Source organism: Cydia splendana, chromosome 16 (assembly GCF_910591565.1).
Source record: "Cydia splendana chromosome 16, ilCydSple1.2, whole genome shotgun sequence".
In the NCBI taxonomy this organism is placed as follows: domain Eukaryota; kingdom Metazoa; phylum Arthropoda; class Insecta; order Lepidoptera; family Tortricidae; genus Cydia; species Cydia splendana.
The window spans coordinates 5,497,957-5,520,778 of NC_085975.1; the positions used below are offsets into that span (position 1 = coordinate 5,497,957).

Sequence of the window (22,822 nt, forward strand, 5' to 3'; positions counted from 1 at the left end):
AATGAATTAGATTTCTACTAGACTTCAACAAGTTACGATACGGATAATTTAAAGATATTTGTAAGATAGATATGTTAAATTTGACGTTTCCGCGATTCTGGAGGTCCTCTTGAACGATTTCGACAAGTTATGACTTAGATATCCAAGTCACATATAGTCGATATCTAATGTAGATCTAGTTGATCTCTAAATCGTCTCAAGATCTTGTGATTATCTCGAAATCCGAATAGGCCTGTACGTCATCAATTTTTCAAGACAAGAAACCCCAACATACCTTACTGACCATTCGTTAACAGAACAAGAAACTAAAATCAGAATATGGCTCCTAGTTTAAAACTACCATCATAAATACTACAACCTAATAATAAAGTTTACTTTAAAGTTTATGGCCTAGAATTTTATGTATATTTATTTAAGTTAGGTATAATTAAATTAAGCGAAGTGCTAACTTATTTCTTTTTTTTTTTACAGGTACGTACGTCATCACACTTTAACAAGATTTTTTGTGAGTAAATATAGTCACAATATTTAAGTATACTTATACCCCCTTATTCATATAACTTTACGGGCCTGATTTAGTTAAATTGTGTTTTATCCCTTTCTTTCAAATACATAAGTCAAAATGACAGATAAAGACAAACGATTAGCTAATTGAGGCTTGTAGCGCGTTTATGAATAAGGGGGTTACTGCCGCATTCGAACTTCAAGATATTCACTGTAACGGTTTACCGTTATTTCCAATTAAAATTCTACAAAATAAGAAATAAACTTAAACCTAAATATAACTATAAACTACTATAATACACATTTCATACTTATTATCTAAAAAAATATACACAAAAACCTTGAAAACTAATATATACAAAATAAATCTACGAACAAACAGAATTGACGACTGCATTTGCTATTAGGTAAAACTAGATGCGAATACAAAGGACTACCTCACCCGGCTCGCGATAAGCGATGTGAACCGGCCAGCTAATGAGACACATACGCGTCCGAGACATTGCTACCACGGCTTTGACAGCGAGAGGTCAAATCGACTAAATTCAAAGATACAATTTTACAGTCATGATGTGACAAATTTTTAATATGGTGTAAAATTTATTCTAATATTAATTGTGTTAAGTTCCAGTATTTCCCCAAATAGGGTGAGTGTTTTGAATATTTTGTAGTTTTAAGAGAAAGGTAACTTTCATAGTAGTAAATTAAGGAATCATTTTCTTCTTGCCATCACATTTTCATTTAGTTCTTTCTGGGTACATTTGGCTATCACTATCTGCTTATTAACTGTAATTTTCCTATAAAAATAACGCTGGAAATAACAAGCTTCTCGAACCTTCTGGAAATATGAGTCTACCCACTTTATAAAAATCTTGTAGATTATAATCAAAGTTAGGCTTAATTCTAATTTAAATGTATAAAATTACATGCCAAATTGTAGTTGACATGCATTAATAAAGCTTTTAGTTGTAGAAGTACATTTAGTAAATTTAACTTCACTTTCTTCTTTGTTTTAAATTTAAAATGATGATTCTACTTGTGACTGCCACATCATTGATCACCTTTTAATTCTTTGGGGTTCACTACACCAGCCTACTTTCTCATTAGCGCATTAATTTGGCCTAAAATCCGGATGTCGCAGTCACTTGTACAAAATTGGACTTTTCTTGAAATGGCCATTTTTACCGGAATTCCAGGGACCAAGTCTGAGGTTGGAGTCGGAACCTACCAACCTGAATTCGCATGCTCCGCTTCGTTCCGGAAGGTTCCCGTGCTGGATCCGGAACCCTTTTTTTTTAAGACGGCCACCTCCAAGTTCGACGTTCTGCGACGTAGTGCAGGGAAGTGACCCCTATCAAGGACTCGTTTCACCACTGTTAATCGCCAGCTCAGAAAAGATCCACGACCTTGTCTTTCCTTTTTTTTTTTTTTTTTTTTTTAATTATATTTCGTAAAATTTACTCTGGTTAGTTTTCTTTCGTCTCATTTTGCAATCTACCTACTTCATGCGACGCTAAACGTCACATCACAAGAGACGACACGTACTAGATCCATTCTAGATACGTTATAGTTTAGATATCAACTAGTTCTCTTTTGCAGCGCAATTCGGGCAATCAATGTCACTTTTACGTTAGATATAGTAAGATATCTATTAGATGTGAATTGGATCTCTAAGTCATATCCTGTGGAAATCGTTCAACAGTATCTCCAGAATCGCGCAAATGTCAAATTTGACAGGTTAGATCTTAAAAATATCGTTATCGTATATGTCTAAAAGATGTCTATTTCAAAATCCGAATCGGACCCTTAGTGTATTCAAGCTCATTGTAGTTTTCGAGGTGGGTATATTTGAACAGGGCCTAATATTAAATCCCCACCGTCGATAGTATTGACAAAATTTATCTGCAGTGTTATTAGTATTTGGCGCTCACCGCCAATGGACCAATTAACTTTTATCTCGAGTTCCTATAATCCATGCTTGTGATACTATTCTAAATCACAGTGTTAAGCATTATTATTACCTATATTACCTACCAACATCCGGCCGCGATACTATCGTGCTAAATTGCAACTTCAGTTGCACTATTTTTGGAGATGAATACCGAAATAAAACTTATCATATATGTAATTTTTCAAGTTATACATTATCTGTGATAAATGATAATTTCATTTTCAAATTTCATCGATATTCATTTAGACGTATTTGCGTGACGGAACAAACATTTAAGAAAATATCCATACACTGTGTTCACATTTACTTGCAGTATAAGTAATCATAATCATAAAGGTCTATGCGTCAAAATGGCCCCAAAACCAACAGAGTTGAGAGTTAGGTCATTAGATAGGTATTTCTCTGTACTTCATTTCGTTCTAAGGGCACCAAGCGGAATTCCATTGCAGAACTGAGATGTTGGTATTTTAGTCAAAATGTCGTCACCCTTATTACCTAGGCAATAGAGTCCACCGCCGGGCGAGTGCGGCAAATCATTCAATGTGCTCGCCCGGCGGTGCGCGAACATCTACCCTGCAGCAATTAATTTACTTACTTGGACTTGGAATTCCGCTTGGTGCCCATAGAACAAAATGAAGTACATAGAAACCTACCTATCTAATGACCTTACTCTCATTTCTGTTGGCGTTGGGTCCAGGCTGCATACAAAGTTGCCCATGGTCCTTTATTTGCAAGAACATGGTTACAATAAAAGAGCTTACAAATACAAATAGAAATAGGGGTAGGTATATAGGATTATAAGTATTTTTGACATATCTATGCGGCAAAGTTATATATATCATTAGAGTCGATAGTCATCGATCCGGTTAATGTTGTTACTTAATTAATTCTATATTATCTGGTGTATTTTAAACTTAATTCTTAATTGTCGTAACACGTGGTATCTACGCTGTACGCGTAGCGCTACGAGTATCTACGTCATCGACTATTTTAGTGGACGAATGTTGCATTTTCACTTAATTACTGCAAATAAAATAGAGAACAGCGTATATTTCCATTAATAAGGACAACCTCTACGATATTAAAATGACAATAATTCCATTGACTTAAACCTTAGAGCAATTATAGGTAATAACCGGAGTCGCCTTTAAGAGCTTACCCCTCTGCCGAAAACCTTGCACAATTGTGCAAACTTTTGTATGGACTGACGTTTATCTGACATGGCTATTTGTACGTTATGTACAAAGTACAAATAGCCATACATTTGACGTGCCCCTCACCCACTAAAATCGGCAGATTGTTTTGTAGGGAAAATGACAGCCATGGACGTCTCCAGTTACTAAATACTCAAAGACAAACAGGCAAGACAGTTAAATACGTTTTCATTGTGTACGTTCTTCATCGCTATATCGATTCAGACTGCAATCAGTTCAAGTTAACATATTTAAGGACTTATCCTCATTGAATAAGGTTGAATTTCAAATGCCAGTAGACGTGAATATTAGACTAGCCAGCAAACACATTAAATGATATGTAGATGGTTTTGTTTCAACTTAAGCCATTTCACCCGTTACAAAGTAATTGATATCTTCAGTTCACTGAAAACCGTTGAACTACTGTTCAGCACTAACTTTCACTAGCTCGTACTTCTTGTATTAATACTAGTGTAACGTCATCTTTATGTCCGCGCATTAGAGTTTAATTTAGCATAAAAGAGAGAAAGTGATAAGAGGTTTTATTCTAGCTTCTTCTAGCTATTTGAAAGTCGATGAGGTGCATTTGTAAATTGTCCTCATTATGTTCTATCGCCATCTTGTGAGAGACTGTTTTATAATTTATGAACTGCTGTTCTGAACTGCTCGTCTGAGTCGTTCTTTTAATGGGAGGGTCTTATTGCCGGGGAGTAAAGTTTATTATCGAATGTTTACGTTGTTAAACTTGCAATATAAAATTGAAACAGATGTTATGATAATGTTGGCTACATTATCATAACTACGTACTTCTAGATCTATATTTATTTCAACTTTTAGTAGAGAATTTTAGTTTAGGTATCCAAAAAATGATTTTTATACCAAAGCAGAATGACGATGTATTAAACAATGTGTATTAAAGAGAGTAGGTTGAGATCCAGAGAATAGAAATTTCGTTATCTGCCTCTCTATAGCTCGAATATGCAAGAGTGATAGAGAGACTTGACAAAATTTTAATTTTCGATTTTCGCGGTAGATCGTCAGAGTCGTGGATTCATTCGGTTAACATCAAGATATCAAAACCATAGGTCAACTCATTGTAGATATATTTGAAACTAGCGACCCACCCCGGCTTCGCATGGGTTAACAAATTATATATATAACCTAAATCTTCCTCAAGAATCACTCTATTGATAGGTGAAAACCGCATGAAAACAAAACATAATAAACAAACACACAGACAGACAGACGCGGCGGGGGACTTTGTTTTATAAGGTGTAGTGAAGAAAGGCCCTAAACCCTGTGGAATAACATTTAAATTCCAGCACAATAGTTTCGTTATTAGCTTTGTGCGAAATGAATGGTGGAAAGGAGCTAAAAGCGATGAACCACACAATCAATAGTAAATCTTCCGAAAACTATATATAATATAGGAAAGTGCCCAAAATAGCAGTGATCTGTCGCGACCCGCCTCACCTATCACTGGGGGAACCGCAGCTGTCAGGAGCCACCACAATTACTGTAATGGCGCAGAATACGGCTGTTATACCTACTTATTTGGATGTTAACGGGGCTGCTAAAGGTGGCCATACACACTAGGGTATGCCTGCGCAGTTTTGCCAACTGCACAGGTAAAACGTAGCGTATGTGGCATTCGACTGCGCAGTTTTTAAACAACTGTGCAGTTGAACTGTACAGGTAAAACTGCGCAGGCGTACCCTAGTATGTATGTCCAGCTTAAGTGTTGTCTTATGGCATAGCAAAAAAATGTAGTTTACAAAACACTATAAATAAATTTCGTTGACAACTTTTTGAATAACCTATTTTGTATCCCATTGCTGAGCTAAGGCCTCCCCTTTCTTCCGTCTTCACAGTTTGGTTCATGCTCCCGCCAATCGCTGTAAAATGCGTCGACGTCGACCCGCCATCTCTTTTTAGTGTTCCGTACAAAACTTTGTTCACGGAACACGTATTTGGTCTGCCCCTACCCCGGCCAACCTGTGACGTCCATTCTTCGTCCAACTTACTACGTCCAACTTTGCCCACCGCTCCGCAATTCCTATTTAATCTACATGAAAAATAAATCGGACCGGATTAAAAAAAAAATCTGTCTAAACACATCACAGACAACTGCGTATAAAACCGTGGAACGTATTAAAGTTATCAGTGGCCAGCCAAATGTAGGCACTTAGTAAAGGGCACGAAATTAAATAAAAATAATGCAAATGCCGCAATCAAACTTCCGCGCCCATAGTTTCCTAGCGTTACTCATAAACGTTTTAACTAAAACATCAATATTGAAATGCGTTTAATCTTATGTTATGTGTTCTTATATTATATACAGTCGCCATCGCGTTTATCAGACCGGCCTAGGTGCTCAAAATTATCTGAACATGTACTTTATCGTTTTGATAGTAGAATCTTATTTCATTACAAAAATTTAATATTCTGCGAGATAACAATCCAACAAGCCGAAGTGTCAAAATTAGGGTAATGCCCTAGATTTGCTGAGTAGCTGTAGAGGGAAGTTAGTTTCCTAACTATTAGGGTTTCTAATAGGGATGTACCGACTAGTCGGGAAAACCGACTATCCGGCCACATTTGTAGTCGGCGATTAGTCGGCGACTAGTCGGCAAAAATGGCCGATTAGTCGGCACTTTATTAGTGAAAGAATACCATATGTTTTATGTTTATTTTACTAAAATACCTATTCAGGATGCATACGAAAACTTTTGTTCATATAAATAATTGACCGTTTGATCGTTATCGTATGTTGGTGGGCTGTTGTTTTCCTCTACAGGTCGATCTCAACTGATTCTCGTGTAATTTCATGTGCAAGTTCGATAGTATTTTTTTTAATTATTATCATTTTTTGTTTTTTTTTAATGGTAGAGCCATGAGGAACTATTAATGTTATTGCAAAATTTAGAGACTTAGACAGGGCACGTTGCTCGTAAAGACGCTAACCACAGGGGATAGGTTCTTAACTGGCGACTACGTACGGGAAATAGAGCCTTGGAAATACCTCCTACAAGCTGTACTGACGGTCTGCTCAGGATCGTAAAATAAAAGAACTAAAGACAGAAATTGAACGAGGATTCTTGTGATAGGTCTTTGAACCTATAGAGAACACCTTTTAGCCAAGCTAATATGATGAATAGCGCAACCAAAGGAGCAAAACTATTGTTTTTCACCTGAACTTATACGAAACTAATGATCTGGCCGACTAGCCGACTAGTCGGCCGACTAATCGGCCATTCGAGCGCCGATTAGTCGCCTAGTCGGCTAATCGGCCAAATCAATAGTCGGTACATCACTAGTTTCTAACACTAAACACTACATATTACCCATAGGCTGGTCAGTCGGTGTAGCCGTAGTGGGAAGTTAGTTTGCTAATTATTAGGGTTGCTAACACTAAACACTACATATTACCCATAGGCTAGTCAGTCGATAGTGGAGAGACAATCTTAACTGTCCCGAGTGTCAACTAATTGAACTAATAGTGTAATGCCCTAGATTAGCTGTGTAGCCGTAGTGGGAAGTTAGTTTGCTAACCATTAGGGTTGCTAACACTAAACACTACATATTACACATATAGACTGGTCAAGGCCATAGTGTGAAATCCATTCCAATTAACAGAGTGTCAACTATTAGTGCAATTCCCTAGATTAGGTGTAGCTATAGTGGAAAGTTAGTTGCTAACTATTAGGGTTGCCAATTCTATAAAACTGACATTTCAGTTACTCAGTGGCAATCTGAAGTATCAGCAATTAGTGTGATGTCCAAGATTAAGAAAGTTACTTGCTCACTTTCTAGTCGCTGGCTTGATGTGCAACTAATTTAGTGCCAACTTTTTAGTACCCAACTTAGCAATCCTAACATGTCACAATAACTCTAAAGATATAATCCTAACGTCGTCACTGTCAAGCATGACGTACAGCCGCTTGAAACGGGTTATGCATTCCTGCAGAATACTGTGCTGGCGAAATTAATTGTGGACATGATTTCATTGTCCATGCGTTGTCCATGACATTTAATATCACAGGCAAGTGACAACCCTAGAGGTCTGAGAGGCTAGACATCCGTCTCCTTGCGTTGATACAAAACAAGATAGGCAATTCATATGATGTGACCCAGAAAACATGACCTTTAAGAAAACGATTGTTCTTTGAATTGGCTTGGTGACAATTTTTTCATGATGTCAGTCCTATCCTGATACTTTTCGTGGGGATTATGAGAATCAACATAAGCAAGTAATTATGGGTATTTGTTATATAAAATAAAACTTTGGATTTCGTAACTACGAAGTATTGTATTAATAGATTTTTAATACCTATTAACTTTTTTGCGTTGGATCCCAGAACCCAAATTCTCGATTATAGAACCACCTGCTACGAGTATTCAGGAAAAAGGGGAATTTAAACTGATTCTCCATTTTTTTATTTAAACGTTGCTACAGTTTGTACTTAAATTGCACTTTGAATGTAAAAACCTCTTAATGTCGTCAATGTACTAATCGTTTTTCCTCTTGACCGCTTTATAGGCAAGGGAGCTTATTTGCCTGTCTCGACCATATATCTTGTACGTGACAGCCCTAGAGAGCCGGACGTCGCGTTAATTCGACACATGAAAAGCAATTTGCAGGCCGCTCATCCCCGGCCGCGGCCGGGAATGTTCACGTAAGAAACGGAAGTTTACGGGACATTATAATCTATTATTTAAGGAGGGAAATTAAACAGGGTAGGACGTAAGTGGTTTACATACTTTAGGGGCAGGTGACTTAATCGTTAGTATTGCACTTGGGGTTTTGTTTCGACTTTAGTTTTCACTTTGAAGCCCATAAGGTTTTAATTGAAATTGGTGAATTCTCCCAAACGCCAAGTTAGCCTAATGATATAAAGATACACAGTGTGTTTTTTACATTCAACCGTATTTTGCGAGGTGATATTGTCATACTTAACAACTTTTACTATGGGGAGTAGCCCTGAAGTCGCGATAAAATCAAGTGTCAGTTTCACACATTTCGGCCGATCAAATGCCGATGTTTTCTTAATGTATTTATGGCTTAAAGTCGTACGTACGCTCTTTGTTTTTCCTGTACACTATTTACTAAAGTCAGTAGTCCAATATACCTTAAACATCCCTTCACCGTTATCGTCCGATTCTCCCTTATCTCATTAAATCGGTGCGACCTCGCTGTTAACATTAGGATATAAACATGAGTACTGCTTTTAGCTGAAAAACGTGAAATTTCACACTAAAAAACCTTGTCGCTTACGCCCAATAGATAAAAGACTGGATTTTTTTAGTTCATTGCGGAAAAAATCGAACTATGACAGTTAAAAGCATGTCAGTTAAGTCCTTTTTAGAAAACGGTATTGGAACTTTCATGCGAATACGTCAACGTGCGCCTTGGCCTACCTACGGTCACGAATGACCTAACCTAACGTATAAACGGCCTTAGGCTATCAATTTTAAAGACGTTTGAGTACCTACGCGTGTCGGGACCCTGAAATTTATGTGATGTTTATACCGGTGTTAAGCCTTTAGTGCGTATGGCGGGATGTAGCAGCGAAACGCTACGAATGGTTTTATTATATAGCGGGCAATGCTACGAGTTGTGGCGTAGTACACCTGTGTTGTGGCAGTTAATTCTCGTTTCTCGTAGATACCTAGTTTTTGAAGCACCCAGTGGCGGATTTGCTGTCTTTGCCGCCCTCGGCCCCAAGCGCAATAGCCGCCTCTTTCGCAGCACCCATCATATTGACTACATTTTAAGTTATTTCTTGTTATCATCAGCGAATTTTTTGTCACAATTTGCCGCCCCTAATTTTTCGCCGCCCTAGGCCCGGGCCTACTGGGCCTTAGGGTAACTCCGCCACTGGAAGCACCAATAAATTATAAACTGAAATATGTATAACGTAGCTACCTACATACATGTCATACTACAGAAATTGTGACCAAACCCTCCGTAGCCAAGATCACTTAATAAAAAAAAATGGACAATGTGAAACTGTAATCGCAGAAAAAAAAAATCATCTGGATTACTAATATGTTGCATAAAATTTATTGTCATATTTTACTTCCGCATAGCAGCCTTTGGCAGAATCATCATTTCGCAGAATTACTATTTGCATAAGTTTCCTGGCATACTGTTGTTTCGCACAATTTTGTAAAGCTGAATAATGCAATTGCATAATGTCAATTTGAAGAATAATCCAATAACCGAATAATTGTTTTGCCAAAAATTGCGTTGCATAATATTTACTTGGCATACTGTCTTTTCGCAGGATTTCCTTAGGCAGAATAATTCATTGGCATAGTGTTGATGAGATTAATATTTTCCGTACCCTACTCCACCAATGAACACCTACTCCAACAGTTCCTATTGAGCAGGGGTCGCAGTTCTAACCTAACCTAACCTACACTTCTGGCAGCAATTCCTTTTGTGTAGGGGTCGCAGTTCTAACCTAACCTAACCTACAGTTCTGGAAGCAGTTTCTGTTGTGTAGGGGTCGCAGTTCTAACCTAACCAACAGTTTTGGAAGCAGTTCCTTTTGTGCAGGAGTCGCAGTTCTAACCTAACCTAACCTACAGTTCTGGAAGCAGTTTTTTGTGAGTAGGGGTCGCAGTTCTAACCTAACCTAACCTACAGTTCTGGAAGCAGTTTTTTGTGAGTAGGGGTCGCAGTTCTAACCTAACCTAACCTACAGTTCTGCAAGCAGTTCCTTTTGTGTAGGGGTCGCAGTTCTAACCTAACCTAACCTACAGTTCTGGCAACAATTTCTTTTGTGTAGGGGTCGCAGTTTTAACCTAACCTAACCTATAGTTCTGGCAGCAATTCCTTTTATGTAGGGGTTGCAGTTCTAACCTAACCTAACCTGTTGTTCTGGCAGCAATTCCTTTTATGTATGGGTCACAGTTCTAACCTAACCTACAGTTCTGGAAGCAGTTACTTTTGAGTAGGGGTCGCAGTTCTAACCTAACCTACAGTTCTCGAAGCAGTTCCTTTTATGTAGGGGTTGCAGCTCTAACCTAACCTAACCTACAGTTCTGGAAGCAGTTCCTTTTATGTAGGGGAACCTTCACTTCTGGAAGCAGTTCGTTTTGTGTAAGGGTCGCAGTTCCAAGTTTCCAACCTAACCTAACTTACAGTTCTGGCAACAATTTCTTTTGTGTAGGGGTCGCAGTTCTAACCTAACCTAACCTACAGTTCTGGCAGCAATTCCTTTTATGTAGGGGTCGCAGTTCTAACCTAACCTAACCTGTAGTTCTGGCAGCAATCCTTTTGTGTAGGTTCAGTCAGCGACATGAGTATCATGCGGTAACAATTTCGGCAGAACTTTTATTCTGCTGCATAACATTCTGCGAAATTCAAGTCTGCAATATGAGCAATATGCCATAAGAAATTCGGTGAAATGTAATTTATGCTACATACAATTCTGCGTATGTAAAATCGACGATATTAATATTCTGCTATTCAAAATTCTGCCAAATGAATGTTATGCGACATGAAAGTTATGCTAATTATACAATTATGCAAAAGTATCATTCGGTTAAAAATGTTTCTGCGAAACCTGCTATGCGAAGTGTATTTCGGATAAACAATATTATGCAAGATAAAGGGAAGCCGAAATCCTTATTCGTCAAAAAGCTTCTCTCTTATTTGTTAATTTCTAACGATGAATTTCTTGATATTTCTACTGGACTTGACAGTAACTTAATCACATAAATCTTTCCCCAATACCAAGTTCATTTTCTTCTTTGTTGTAAATCTCCGTCTTACTACCCTTTTGAGGAATTCATCGCGTTATAAAACTGTAACGAGTCTGACCAGTCGTTTTCAGAGACGGGATTTAGAAAACTTACTTTGACAAGGTCATAACTATCTACGACATTCATAGTCACATACGCTATTCTTGCACTAGGGTTTACTTTTACATTTAGTACGCAAAAGTCGTATAAGTGTACGACGCTCATAGTGAGATACGACGTTTTATGAATGATAAGGTTCGACAGATGACCTATGTTAGGACATCTTGTTATCATAAAATGGTTACGAGGTGCTCACATTTTACTGACCGTCTTGGGACTTTGTTCAGCTTATAGTTTTAAATTGTGGCTCATGTCCGTTATTATGTTATTAGATTTTTATAAGGTGTCTGCTGTATACATTTTTATGGAAACATTATTCCCTGGTGTATAAAGAGGGTCTCTATTGTTTCTCAAAAATTATTAAGTCATAATGTATTGTTTGCCCGCATTTTCGGTAGTCATAATTTATTTGGTTTAGAAACGCCCCACTTTTCAGGATTGCCATAAAACAAACCTAACCTAACCTATCTTTAGGATAACCTTACGAAAATCCTGAAAAGTTAACGGTTTCAGTTTTATGACTAATGATAATATGACAAACAATACATTATGACTTAAAATTTTATGGGAACCAAAGGACCCCGTATAAAGAGTATGATTAGTTTGGTTGATGTTTGCCGGTGTATCTTTATCAATTTATCACGATATTTTTGACATTAACCCCTTTCTTCACTCTGCCAAGATCTTGTAATCTTGAACTTTACGACATTTAGGGAGAAGGGACAAACTTGCAAGTTATTCCTACTAATTGTAAGAAAGATAAATGAGTTAGTATAAATTGAAACAAGCCTCCGTGGAAAAGCAAAATCTGGTTTTCACATGTTAACTTGATAAAAAGTATGATGACATTATAATGCCGCACCTCTTGGGTGTGGTTGGAGTGGCGCGCGTGTGAGCAAAAACAAGAGAATTATTCCCTAATGTAGAAACTAATTATTGTAAAATTTACTTAAAAACTAAGCACGTAGTAAACCCGAAAAGCATTCAATTAAAAAATACCTCTATGGAAACTCAAAAAGTATTTCACATAAGTACTAACCTGACAAAGAGTATGTTGACATTATAATGCGCAGTCTCCGTCTGCAACACCTCATGGCTGTGGTTATAGTGGCGCGCGTGCGAGGCCGCGGCCACGGCGGCTAGGCGCTGCGAGCTGCCCATGGCCCAGCCGAGCGGGCTGCGCTGCGCGACGGCGCCCGCGCACCCCACCCAGATCCACCGCCGCCAGCAAGCCACAGCCTAACCTCAAACTTTTCCTTTTCCAAATTATCGGGCATCTATTCCTACCGGCCAGGATTAACGCGGAAACTTTTTTTTCTGAAGTTGTAGTCGAAGTTTTTGAGATTTATGTTATCAGTTCTTTGACCGGTTGGCTTAGCGATGATTCCGAAGGCACGTCTGTAACAAAATTTGTGGATGAATACTACTGAAAGAAATGCGTAAGTTTTTAATCTACAAAACACATTTTTATATTAATGATACTTGGTGATAGTAACTAGGTAGGTGACGATGACGAATGATTGTAAAATGTTGTCCTTAAAAAAATAAAATGTTCCTCTTTGGTGACTATATTGACAATACCCAATATTACAGGGTTCTATGTTTCACTATTATCGAACTGAAATTTGAACATTGTCATAGTGACATTAAGTCGAATTTCAACTATCTTGAAAATGCAACATAGAATAGAACCCTGTAATATTGGGCCAGCGAAATGTAGGTAATAGAATGATAAATATCATCAATTGTCATTAAAGCGTCTTAAACACAGCTCCTAAAATAAAATAAATGGCTGGAAATGGCGTCGTTGTCTTGTAAAATAATTACGCATTCAGTTACTTAACTTCAATTAGGAACGTTTAATTTTAGTCAAAATGCGTTCGGTCGTCCGACGAATTGAGAGTATTCCAATGTTGAATGGTACGTGATCTAACTGAGAAGTTTGGCTCGACATCTAACATATGGACTAGATGTTTATTGCTTCGGTAGCGAGCCTTTAAACTTGTTTAAAATCATCATTATTTGCCTTTTCGTCTATAGTAGACGACTTATGACGTAACACCGGAAAGACACGCTTTTGGTGGCTCAATATACCAATGCGAGACTCATATGGTACGTGGTAACAGAGGTACGCGGAAACGGTTTGTTTAAAAAAGTTTTAAAAAGTTAGCAATGTTTTTTATGTCAAATAACAAAATGCGGGGGAGCTTTGATAGTTTTTAACTGCGATAGTTTTTAACTGCGACAAAATAAAGACCACATTAAATAACACAATACACGTTAAATAGAAACTACTCGCATAAGATAAGATTATTAATACCAATGAGACAGGTTCAGTGTCAGTTTATAATAAAATAAATCTAGACGTAAAGATATAGTTATTAAGGAAAGATAGAAACTCTGTCCACTCTATTTTTAATTTTGTTATCGTGTTATGTTTACTGCCATCTTTTATTACCTTGTGCAATAAACATAATTATTTTATTTTATTGTAAAATAGCCATTTGAATCGTGTGTCCGGGCATTTTCACTTAACTGTGTACCATTAACGGCGGCAATCGTTACAAAACTGACGGTCGATGTCAAATCCCATATCTTTTGTCAGGAATGTAAAGGTTAGACGACTTAAGTCGCGCTTTAAGGTACAAGTTAGAATGAAAATGCCCGTCCATACAATTCGCTTTTCGATGGTTGATGTCGCCCGCTACAATATTTCTAATTGTGGGGGCTAATTCCCGCCCCAAACAACTTCCAATTACAATTGCAAAACATTTCTGTCAGAAGCAAATTTCGAGCGCCGAATGCTTATTAATTTCCATTGTTTACTGAGATTATTAATCGAAATATTGCGTAGAAACGAGGGGAGGAAACTTCGAGAAACTTACTTCGATATTTATGTTAACTGACAATTCATAAACCGTATTGTTCTTTAGAAATACATTGTGATCTACCATTGTTCAATTAAAATTCTAACTGTTAGAATAATACCGGGTGTGTATGTAACAGGAGCAATAACCTCCTGAGACCCAGAAGCAATTGTTTTGTTTTACACAATAAAAGTCCAAAATTGATTATGGAATATGTACAAAAAATTGTACGCAGGGACTTAGGAGGTTAAATTAAACTGTAGGTTGTACTTCTCAAACTGACCAACATTTATTCAGCAACTTTTTTAAATAACTTCTGTTTTGATTTTGATAACGTTTATTCTGAGACGCAATGAATTGCGAATTTTGTTATGTTTAAAGCGTGACAAGCAACGTCAATTACAACGATGATGGCGTACATTGAAGCTAATATTTAATTTGTATGGAAAATAGGAAATCTTAAGACTTCATAATTTTTAAAAGTTAATACTAACAAAAGTTTCGTTTGAAGAGTAAGTAAGTACAATCTATGTTTTAACTATTTGCCGATGACGTCTCTAGCGACATTCATATTGATTGTCACTGTGACAATTTTCGAAATGGGTCATAAATTAAAACTTTCGACCCTACCTGCCTTGCGTTTTCTCAGAAAATTTAATAATTGCTGTGTACCACCAAACCACTATCAACCAACTTACCCTAGTAGTTAGTTTCATAAAAATGTCTTAGTACCTACATTTTGACACGTTTGCAAAGTAAAAGCGTGTATAGGTACATTTATCATCGTAACCGTACATTGTATCATAACAAAGTAACATTGCAGAGTGCCAGTTGGAACGACTATCTATAAAAGTTATCGTTTACACGTGGTCTCATTTACATACAGGTTTTATCAATATTTTTTCGTCGTAATGAAAAACCCGGTAAGTACTTTAAACGTGTATAGTTCATATCATTATTTTTAAGTAAATAATTTTGAATTAAGTAATTTCTCGAATTGTGGCCGTTCTTGAATTTATACTTTATTATTTTATTTGGAATTTGATTCGCTCAAAGAATAGGGTATTATACTGTATTTAAAATAAATTATTTTACACCATGCATGAAATAAAGCACCAGATAATTATTAGAAAAACACAGAAAGGAGTTATTTTTAAACACAAGGTCTATTTAATAAATCGGATAGAAATATAAAAAGTAGGTGAGTTGACCGTGACGTCACGATGTAATGTTTCATATAAATTCCATATTAGCAAATCGTTTTGACAGTTCTAAAAAAGTACGTAAATGATTTGACTAGTAGGAAAATACCCTATTAGTATTGCGATACATTGTATCGGATACCAGTGGGGGAGATCTTTTTATTAATTTATTTTATTTAACTTTTTTCAGTTTTTTCTACGTTTAGTTTTTAGATTATTTAGGTACCTATAGTTTTTAGATTATTTAGGTACCTATAGTTTTTAGATTATTTAGGCACTCTTTGTATATTGGTAACGGATGAGATAATATTATTCAATAATGGAATAAATATCACAAATGAAATAAGTTTAAGAATTAAATAAATAAGTTACATGCACGTTGTATTAAAGTTGAATTAAGTTAACTTGATTCTATTTAGAAAAGACTTTTAATTTGACATATCTTAATAAATGTAGATTTTGTATACATCACCAGCACAATAGATGAACTTAGTATTGCTTAAAATATAGTAAAACCAAAGCAAGACAAATACTCCAAAACTAACCTAACTTTCCTCCGAACGATGCTAACAAAACTCACACTGTTCGCAACACTCAAAACGCAAGAATTCTATTTTCAAAATTTAAAATATAACTTTCCGATCGCTCCAAACGATATCGCAAAACTTTTCGGAACGGTCCGAACGCACGCGACGCGCACAGCCGAGAGGGCGCGAACGAGTGACGGCTGAGGGTAAACCGCCCTCCGATACCTGGATTGGTGGAACGTTTGACCCAACGTTTGCAAGGAATTTCAAGTTATATGCGACGTGGACGGCCTTAAATAGATGGTGTGTGGATGGTCGCATTTATTTATAGACAGCCGCATGTTCTTGCCTGTGACGTAGATAGAAATAAGCTGCAATATCTTACGTAATTTATGTTATGATGTTGTAATATCTAACTTGACGTAGGTAGGTATATTAAGGAAAGGCTAGGTCAAATTGTCTGGAGTATTTTTGCATCAAGCATAAAATGCAACTCTGTTTACTTAGCTTGTCCTTCAAGTCGTTATCAATCCATTCCGAGTGTTATCTGTGCATTTATATTACTTTTTCAGAGTCACATTCACGTTCGGTAAGTGCGGTAGTGTTTTATGGTAAACCAAACTACACTATTTCGTAAGACTTCAGTTAAACGCGCTTCAGAATGCCGACTTATAACAATAAGTTCGTAATACCATAGGTAATACCGGGAGCGTTCACCATATTCGAAATTTAAAAGTCGTCGGTAGTTCGATTTGGAAATTCAAAGTATTCAAACTTTAAATTTGGAATGTGACGTGATTGTTGACAAAGTTTACGTGCGTCCAGCGTTGGCGTATTGGCGATTATTGGCGCTCCATGTCGCCAATGTAGGAGTTTCGCTTCCCGACACTCCTCCGAGCGGTCGTCCCGTCTCGCCGGAGGTAAGCATTATTATTATTACTTACCCACTCTTTTTCTAAAAGAACGTAAGTTTATATTGAATCGATGTGCACTTACGCTCTTTTGTTTTCGTTATAAGCGCAGAAGTTTCTTCGGAATTTATTTCCTAAGCCCTTTTAGAATTAAACTGATTTCTTAGTGACTTCGTAGACTCTTTGTGAACCGTTCAAGTATAGTGGTAGAAGTTTTTGATATGTACTTATTAAGTATTTGAAAAGAAACTCATAATGCTTGGTCTAATTTTTGGTAAATGGTAAAATTTACCTGATTATATTTAACGCTTCTTTCCTTATACCGTGTTACCTGTAGCAAACACAATAAAATACCCTGTATAGGCATACGTCAATGTGGGCCGGTGAAACAAAACAACGGCGTATGTTTAAAATATATATTATATTATAAGCCTATACGGTGTCCCACTGCTGGGCAAAGGCCTCCCCCCTCGATTTCCATTGGTCTCTGTTTTGAGCAATCTCCGGCCAGTCGTTAAGATATGCGTCCAGGTCGTCCCGCCATCTCCGTCTGGGCCTGCCAGCTCCTCGCCCGTCTTGCGGCATCCATACCGTGGTTATTTTGGCCCACCTCTGTGGGTGCATGCGCAGACATGGCCGGCTCAATCCCATTTCAGCTTGGCGGTCTTAGTTCCAACATCAGTAGTTAATGCGCGGTTTTGAGCGCAGCGTAGAGTTACGGATTCGGTCAATCCGTTTTACTCCTAGTATGCTGCGCTCCATAGCTCTTTGTTTAAAATATTTCGATAGTTTTCTACTTAATTACAAACTGACGGTACAGTCCTTGGACGCACAATAGCCATGAGATTTACATGGGAGCGGCCAAGGTGTTCACAATTATCAGAACAAAGCCTTTATTATCGTGACGTTAAAATATGCATGTTTAGATATTTTTGAGCACCGTGGCCACTCCGATATATCAGGTGGCAACTGTACTAGCAAAGGAATATTTGCAAAGTGCAGGAGACCAATTCGAACGTACACTTTGACATCAAAATTATATCTCATTAACGTCATTTATTTTTTCACTCGCGCGTGCATTTCGCTCGTACTGGTCCGTACCTACATGTATTGGTGCGAGCGAGACGCACGGGCGAATGAGAAGAAGATGACATCATTTAGATATCATTTTGTTGTCGAAATGTAAGGTTGAATTGGCCTCTCGTGTTCTTCGCGAGTCTACGGCGTCGGTTAATTATTGCGAACGCGAACTATTAACAGCAGCTGACTTTGAAGGTTGGGCCATAGAGAAATAAAACAGAAAGTCTAATGCTCAACAACATATACAGGGTAATTTTTGGACCGTTAGCCATATTGTGCGAGGTGATTAGGTAGGCCATACTGAACAACTGTTTCTATGGGACCAACTCCGAAATTACAAAAAAAAAAATCCGTTTCATACATTTTGATCGAGTGGATGTCGACGTTTTCTATGGGAAGACCAAATTTTTTTTGGGATTTCGGGGTTGGTCCCATAGAAAAAGTTGTTTAGTATGACCTACCTAATCACTAGTGTCCGACCGAAACATGTTTTTTTGCCGAAACCGAAACCGAAACCGAAACTTTTGTAGACTTGTTAAAATCGTTGAAAAAATGTCATAAAACCGGTTTTACACACATATTATGGGGCTGTCAACACCCAATGTCCTTGAAATTGATGTTACTTAAGCAGTTTTTTAAGAAAATTACTAGAGTTAGACCAAGATAATTCTGCAACTATTTTGATATCACATGCAGTGCAAGTGTTACTTTAACCGTCAAAACTTCTATGAAATTATGACGTATAAATAACATTTGCACTAGTAGCACTGCGTATGCTATCAAAATCATTGTAGAATTTTCTTGGTCTAACTCTATTCATTCACCAGTCAAGCTAACATGTAGATACAGGGTCAACCAAAAAAGTAACCAAAAACGCGAGCGCAGCGAGCGCGAAATTTTTTGTTAACAATATCGCAAGGCCGGGTACCGATCTTCACCTGGGCCTAAAAGTCCGAAGTGCCCCAGTGAGGCGAACTTTCATGCGAAGTCAAAGCCGTGCTTCAGGCTTCAGGATAAGTAGTTAAGCACAGACTTCAACCAATATCCATTGTATTAAAAAGCGAGACCGGAGGCTAAGCTGAAGTAGAGGACATGTGGAACACAAACCAATGGTAAATTGAGGTAAAAAGTGAGGCTCTAAGGTCGAGCATTCGTGTGAAAAACTGTACTGGGGACACTTTTAAGGGTTTTTTCTTCGTTTTAATAAATAGTCAGCTGTTCAGCTTCGCAAAATATTAACTATTGAGAAAATCAACTTTGCGCCCAAGTTGAGCGTAGCCTTTAGCCTCGCTTAAAATTTTCCATTAGAGGTAGATAGAAAAATGACTGAATAAGTGAGTGAATATGAGCGAAAAAGACATCGTTCGACTCGGGCCGAGCTGATACTCGGCCAACGGCTACGTGCGACAGTGCTATCTCATTCACTCCGATACAATTAAACAATGTGCGCGTTATAGGTATTGACAGCCTCTTAAGACAGCGTCGACCGTCCAGTGGCGCTCTCATTAGTGGAATTGTGTTTTATAATAAACCAATTAATTTCTGTACCTATACATGAATTAGTATATGTAGGTATGTATTAATATTGTTGTCCTACTTATTCCCCAACTTTTGGTCTTTGTCCGAAGTACCATTTCGTAAGTTTCGGCCCGGCCGAAACGTTCGGCCGTTTTTTGGCCGAAACCGAAACTACAGCCGAAACATGATTTTTTGGCCGAAACTGGCCGAAACCGAAACGGAACCTTCGGTCGGACACTACTAATCACCTCGCACAATATGGCTAACGGTCCAAAAATGACCCTGTATAAGACTTTCCGGTCGGTGCTACATATATTGTCAAGTAGCAGTACTGATAATTCCGCTACTCGATGCTAATAGATGTCGACTATGAAAATAATAGTCTTTTTGGTACCAAAACTGATGTATGGAGTGAGAAATCTATGTATTTTTTTCTCTATGGTTGGGCGTATTAGCGACGGAATAAGTGCTTAATTTAAGTTTCATCATGAACTAAAATATTTTTTTAATGTTTACGGACACGCATTTACATTGACCAGAATTAAGTTTTTTTAAAAACAGACAACCAAAATTCAGTAGCCAATGTAACCATAGGCAGTTGTCCTGGAAATTCCCTCGGTCTTTGATCACAATCGCCCTTAGATAAGACAACGCTTGTAGACTTAAAATATTATACACATAACATGATTCATGTGATATCAGTGAAAACGACAGCCAACGGCCGATAACGGTAGTTGAAAAGCTTATCATAAACCAATTTTAGTTTATAGGTATTTGCTATTGTAAATTGACTGATTGATAGATAGTATTGTGTATTGACGATGTTATTGATATTTTTAAAATGCAAGTCATAATAACGAAAACAAAGATAGGAAATAGCGGCAGCCGTCACATCAATAAAGGATGTTGTAACGGAGCACCAGATTGACTGTAAATTAAGTAAATAATATTATATTCTCTCCACCTACTTTTAGTCTAACCTGTTCACTTTAAAAACCGCAAATCGATGTACAGGTTAGCCATTTGGCACACGTATACTAGAGGTCAGAACAAAATTTTTGACCCGCAGTTCTTAAAAAAAATTCCCTTAGGAGGGGAGTGCCGAGTCATTTTTTGGATGAGAATTTTTTTTTTTATAGAAACCTATCGTGTGTGGTATTATATGAAAGGGCCTTTTGAGGCGATTCTAAAAATATACCACATTTTTAGGAACTGCGGGTCAAAAATTTTGTTTTGACCTCTAGTATGCGTGTGCCAAACGGCTAACTGGTACATCGATTTGGGGTTTTTAAAGTGAGCAGGTTAGAGTACAAGTAGGTGGAGAGAATATAATATTATTTACTTTACAGTAAATCTGGTGCTCCATTACAACACCCTGTGCTATAATAAGCACATTACGTAACTACGTCGAAAATTTAAAGGGCCATATGTACTGTAAAACTTTGTACGATACACGTGGGAATAGGCTGCGAAAATTCGCTGCGAATGTCCTATTTTACGCACTTGTATCGTAAATAACTACTGTTTTCTAGAACCAATAGTAAGTAGTATCATATTTTGTAGAATATACCTACTTAATTAAGTTTGATTCTTTAATGAACTGCATTTTCATTGTAAAAAGCCTGTTTAAAAAAAGTGAGAATTAATCAGGTTCCACAATATAAAGGTCGCGCACACGAGCTAATCAGCGGACGTCTTAATTGAAACCACGTGTGATACTAGTAGTGGTGTGCAGTCTACTGGGATATTTCTGACTTTGGAAGTTATTTTCAATGAGAACCTCCGACACCAATAAGCAAGAAAACAGGTATTTGTCCAAAGCGTTAAGGGGCCCACTGATTAACAGTCCGCCGGACGGTATCGGCCTGTCAGTTAGAACAAAATTTTGACAGTTCTGAACAACTGACAGGCCGATACCGTCCGGCGGACTGTTAATCAGTGGGCCCCGTTAGAGAACAATTTACAGATGTAGTGTATAATCGTTAAACATCGTATTTTCTCGGAAACGTTCGTATTTCTACTACTTCAGTCAACCTCAGTACTTTTTGTTCCGAGACTGACTGAAATATTATGACAGTTCGTATGTTTCCGTGAAAATACGATGACCTGTTATGAACGATTATCCACTACATCTATACCATCGCTACGTATAATTTGGACAATTTGGAGGTACTAAGTAATGAGAACATTGGCTTTAACGAGCGTCATTTTTCGACTTTCGGGAAGCAGGATCCATCAGTTGGAAAATACAGTACAAATTTCCCGGGAAAAAGTCAATATTCCCGGCACCTAACAGGAATGTAGGTACCTACATTATTCGCGGCACATCACTAGTTACACGCTTTATGTGCACTTTGCGTGCAATCAGTAATAGATTAGAGGGACGAGGGTTGCGTAGGCTTGAATGCATTGATTTATAGCTCATGAGCTATGAGAATTTAAAACAATAGATATAGGAACATATTCTGTACTGATACACTTTGTCGTGTGTCTGACTATTGTTTGTATTTCAAATAGAATGACAAACTTGCCTTTTTCGAAATAGGCGACATAAGTATATGTTATATGCTACGTACACATAGCAGAGATACTGCTACTATACAGCACTCTATGTAATATATCATCTCCTCCTAGCGGATTTCGGCCACAGCGACTGCGTTCTACCGCTGAGAGCGTCGCTGGTGCGCTCTCAGGTGACTGACATAGCCATTTTTTGCAGCGAATGTGCGACCACACTCACTGCAGGTCGGCACCCCTCCGACATGATTGTAAAGTCACAAGTGGTCTGGCCTTTAGCTCGTCGCGCTTAGCGTCGAGTTCTGTGCGCCGCCTAACTTAGTGGTATTACCGTCACCCAACTGTAGTCTTAATACTTACTACAACTAACCTATGCTACCTTTTTGGTTTCGTCTGGGTTTTCTCTTCCATTTCTGAAAATATTTTGCCTCAGAACTACGTCATTGAAATAGTAGTCAAATCTAAACGAAAATATTTGTGTCCCATTTGGACCATAGTTGGGAAGTTTTACGGTATCTGAAAACGTGGGTCTGAAGGTTAAAAGTTGTTTATTTAACCATTTATTTACTGTTTCATCTTTTTTCTATTGTTAATTTTATTTTATTACTTTTATTAGTTTATTACTCCCGCGTACACACTACACTCGCGTGCAAAAGTATTGCATCATTTTGCATTTTTTC

General features: G+C 37.6%; 2 protein-coding genes across 3 annotated transcripts in view; one reads left to right on the forward strand and one right to left on the reverse strand.

Moving 5' to 3' along the window:
• The window catches only part of LOC134798117 (uncharacterized), a 49,395-nt gene extending 36,443 nt beyond the window's left edge, over positions 1 to 12,952 (reverse strand). The window contains exon 1 of the mRNA XM_063770457.1: positions 12,560 to 12,952. Coding sequence (XP_063626527.1) covers positions 12,560 to 12,681 — 122 coding nt within the window. The 5' untranslated portion in view covers positions 12,682 to 12,952. The remainder of the gene's footprint in view (positions 1 to 12,559) is intronic.
• LOC134798077 (probable beta-hexosaminidase fdl) overlaps positions 1 to 22,822 on the forward strand; it is a 165,013-nt gene that overhangs the window by 116,435 nt on the left and 25,756 nt on the right. Inside the window, exon 1 of one of the 2 annotated variants that reach the window (XM_063770413.1) lies at positions 16,870 to 17,036. The exons of the other annotated variant lie outside the window; for it this stretch is intronic. The gene's annotated coding sequence lies outside the window, so the exon portion shown is untranslated. Of the gene's footprint in view, positions 1 to 16,869; positions 17,037 to 22,822 lie in introns of those variants that run through there. 2 annotated transcript variants of the gene reach the window in all.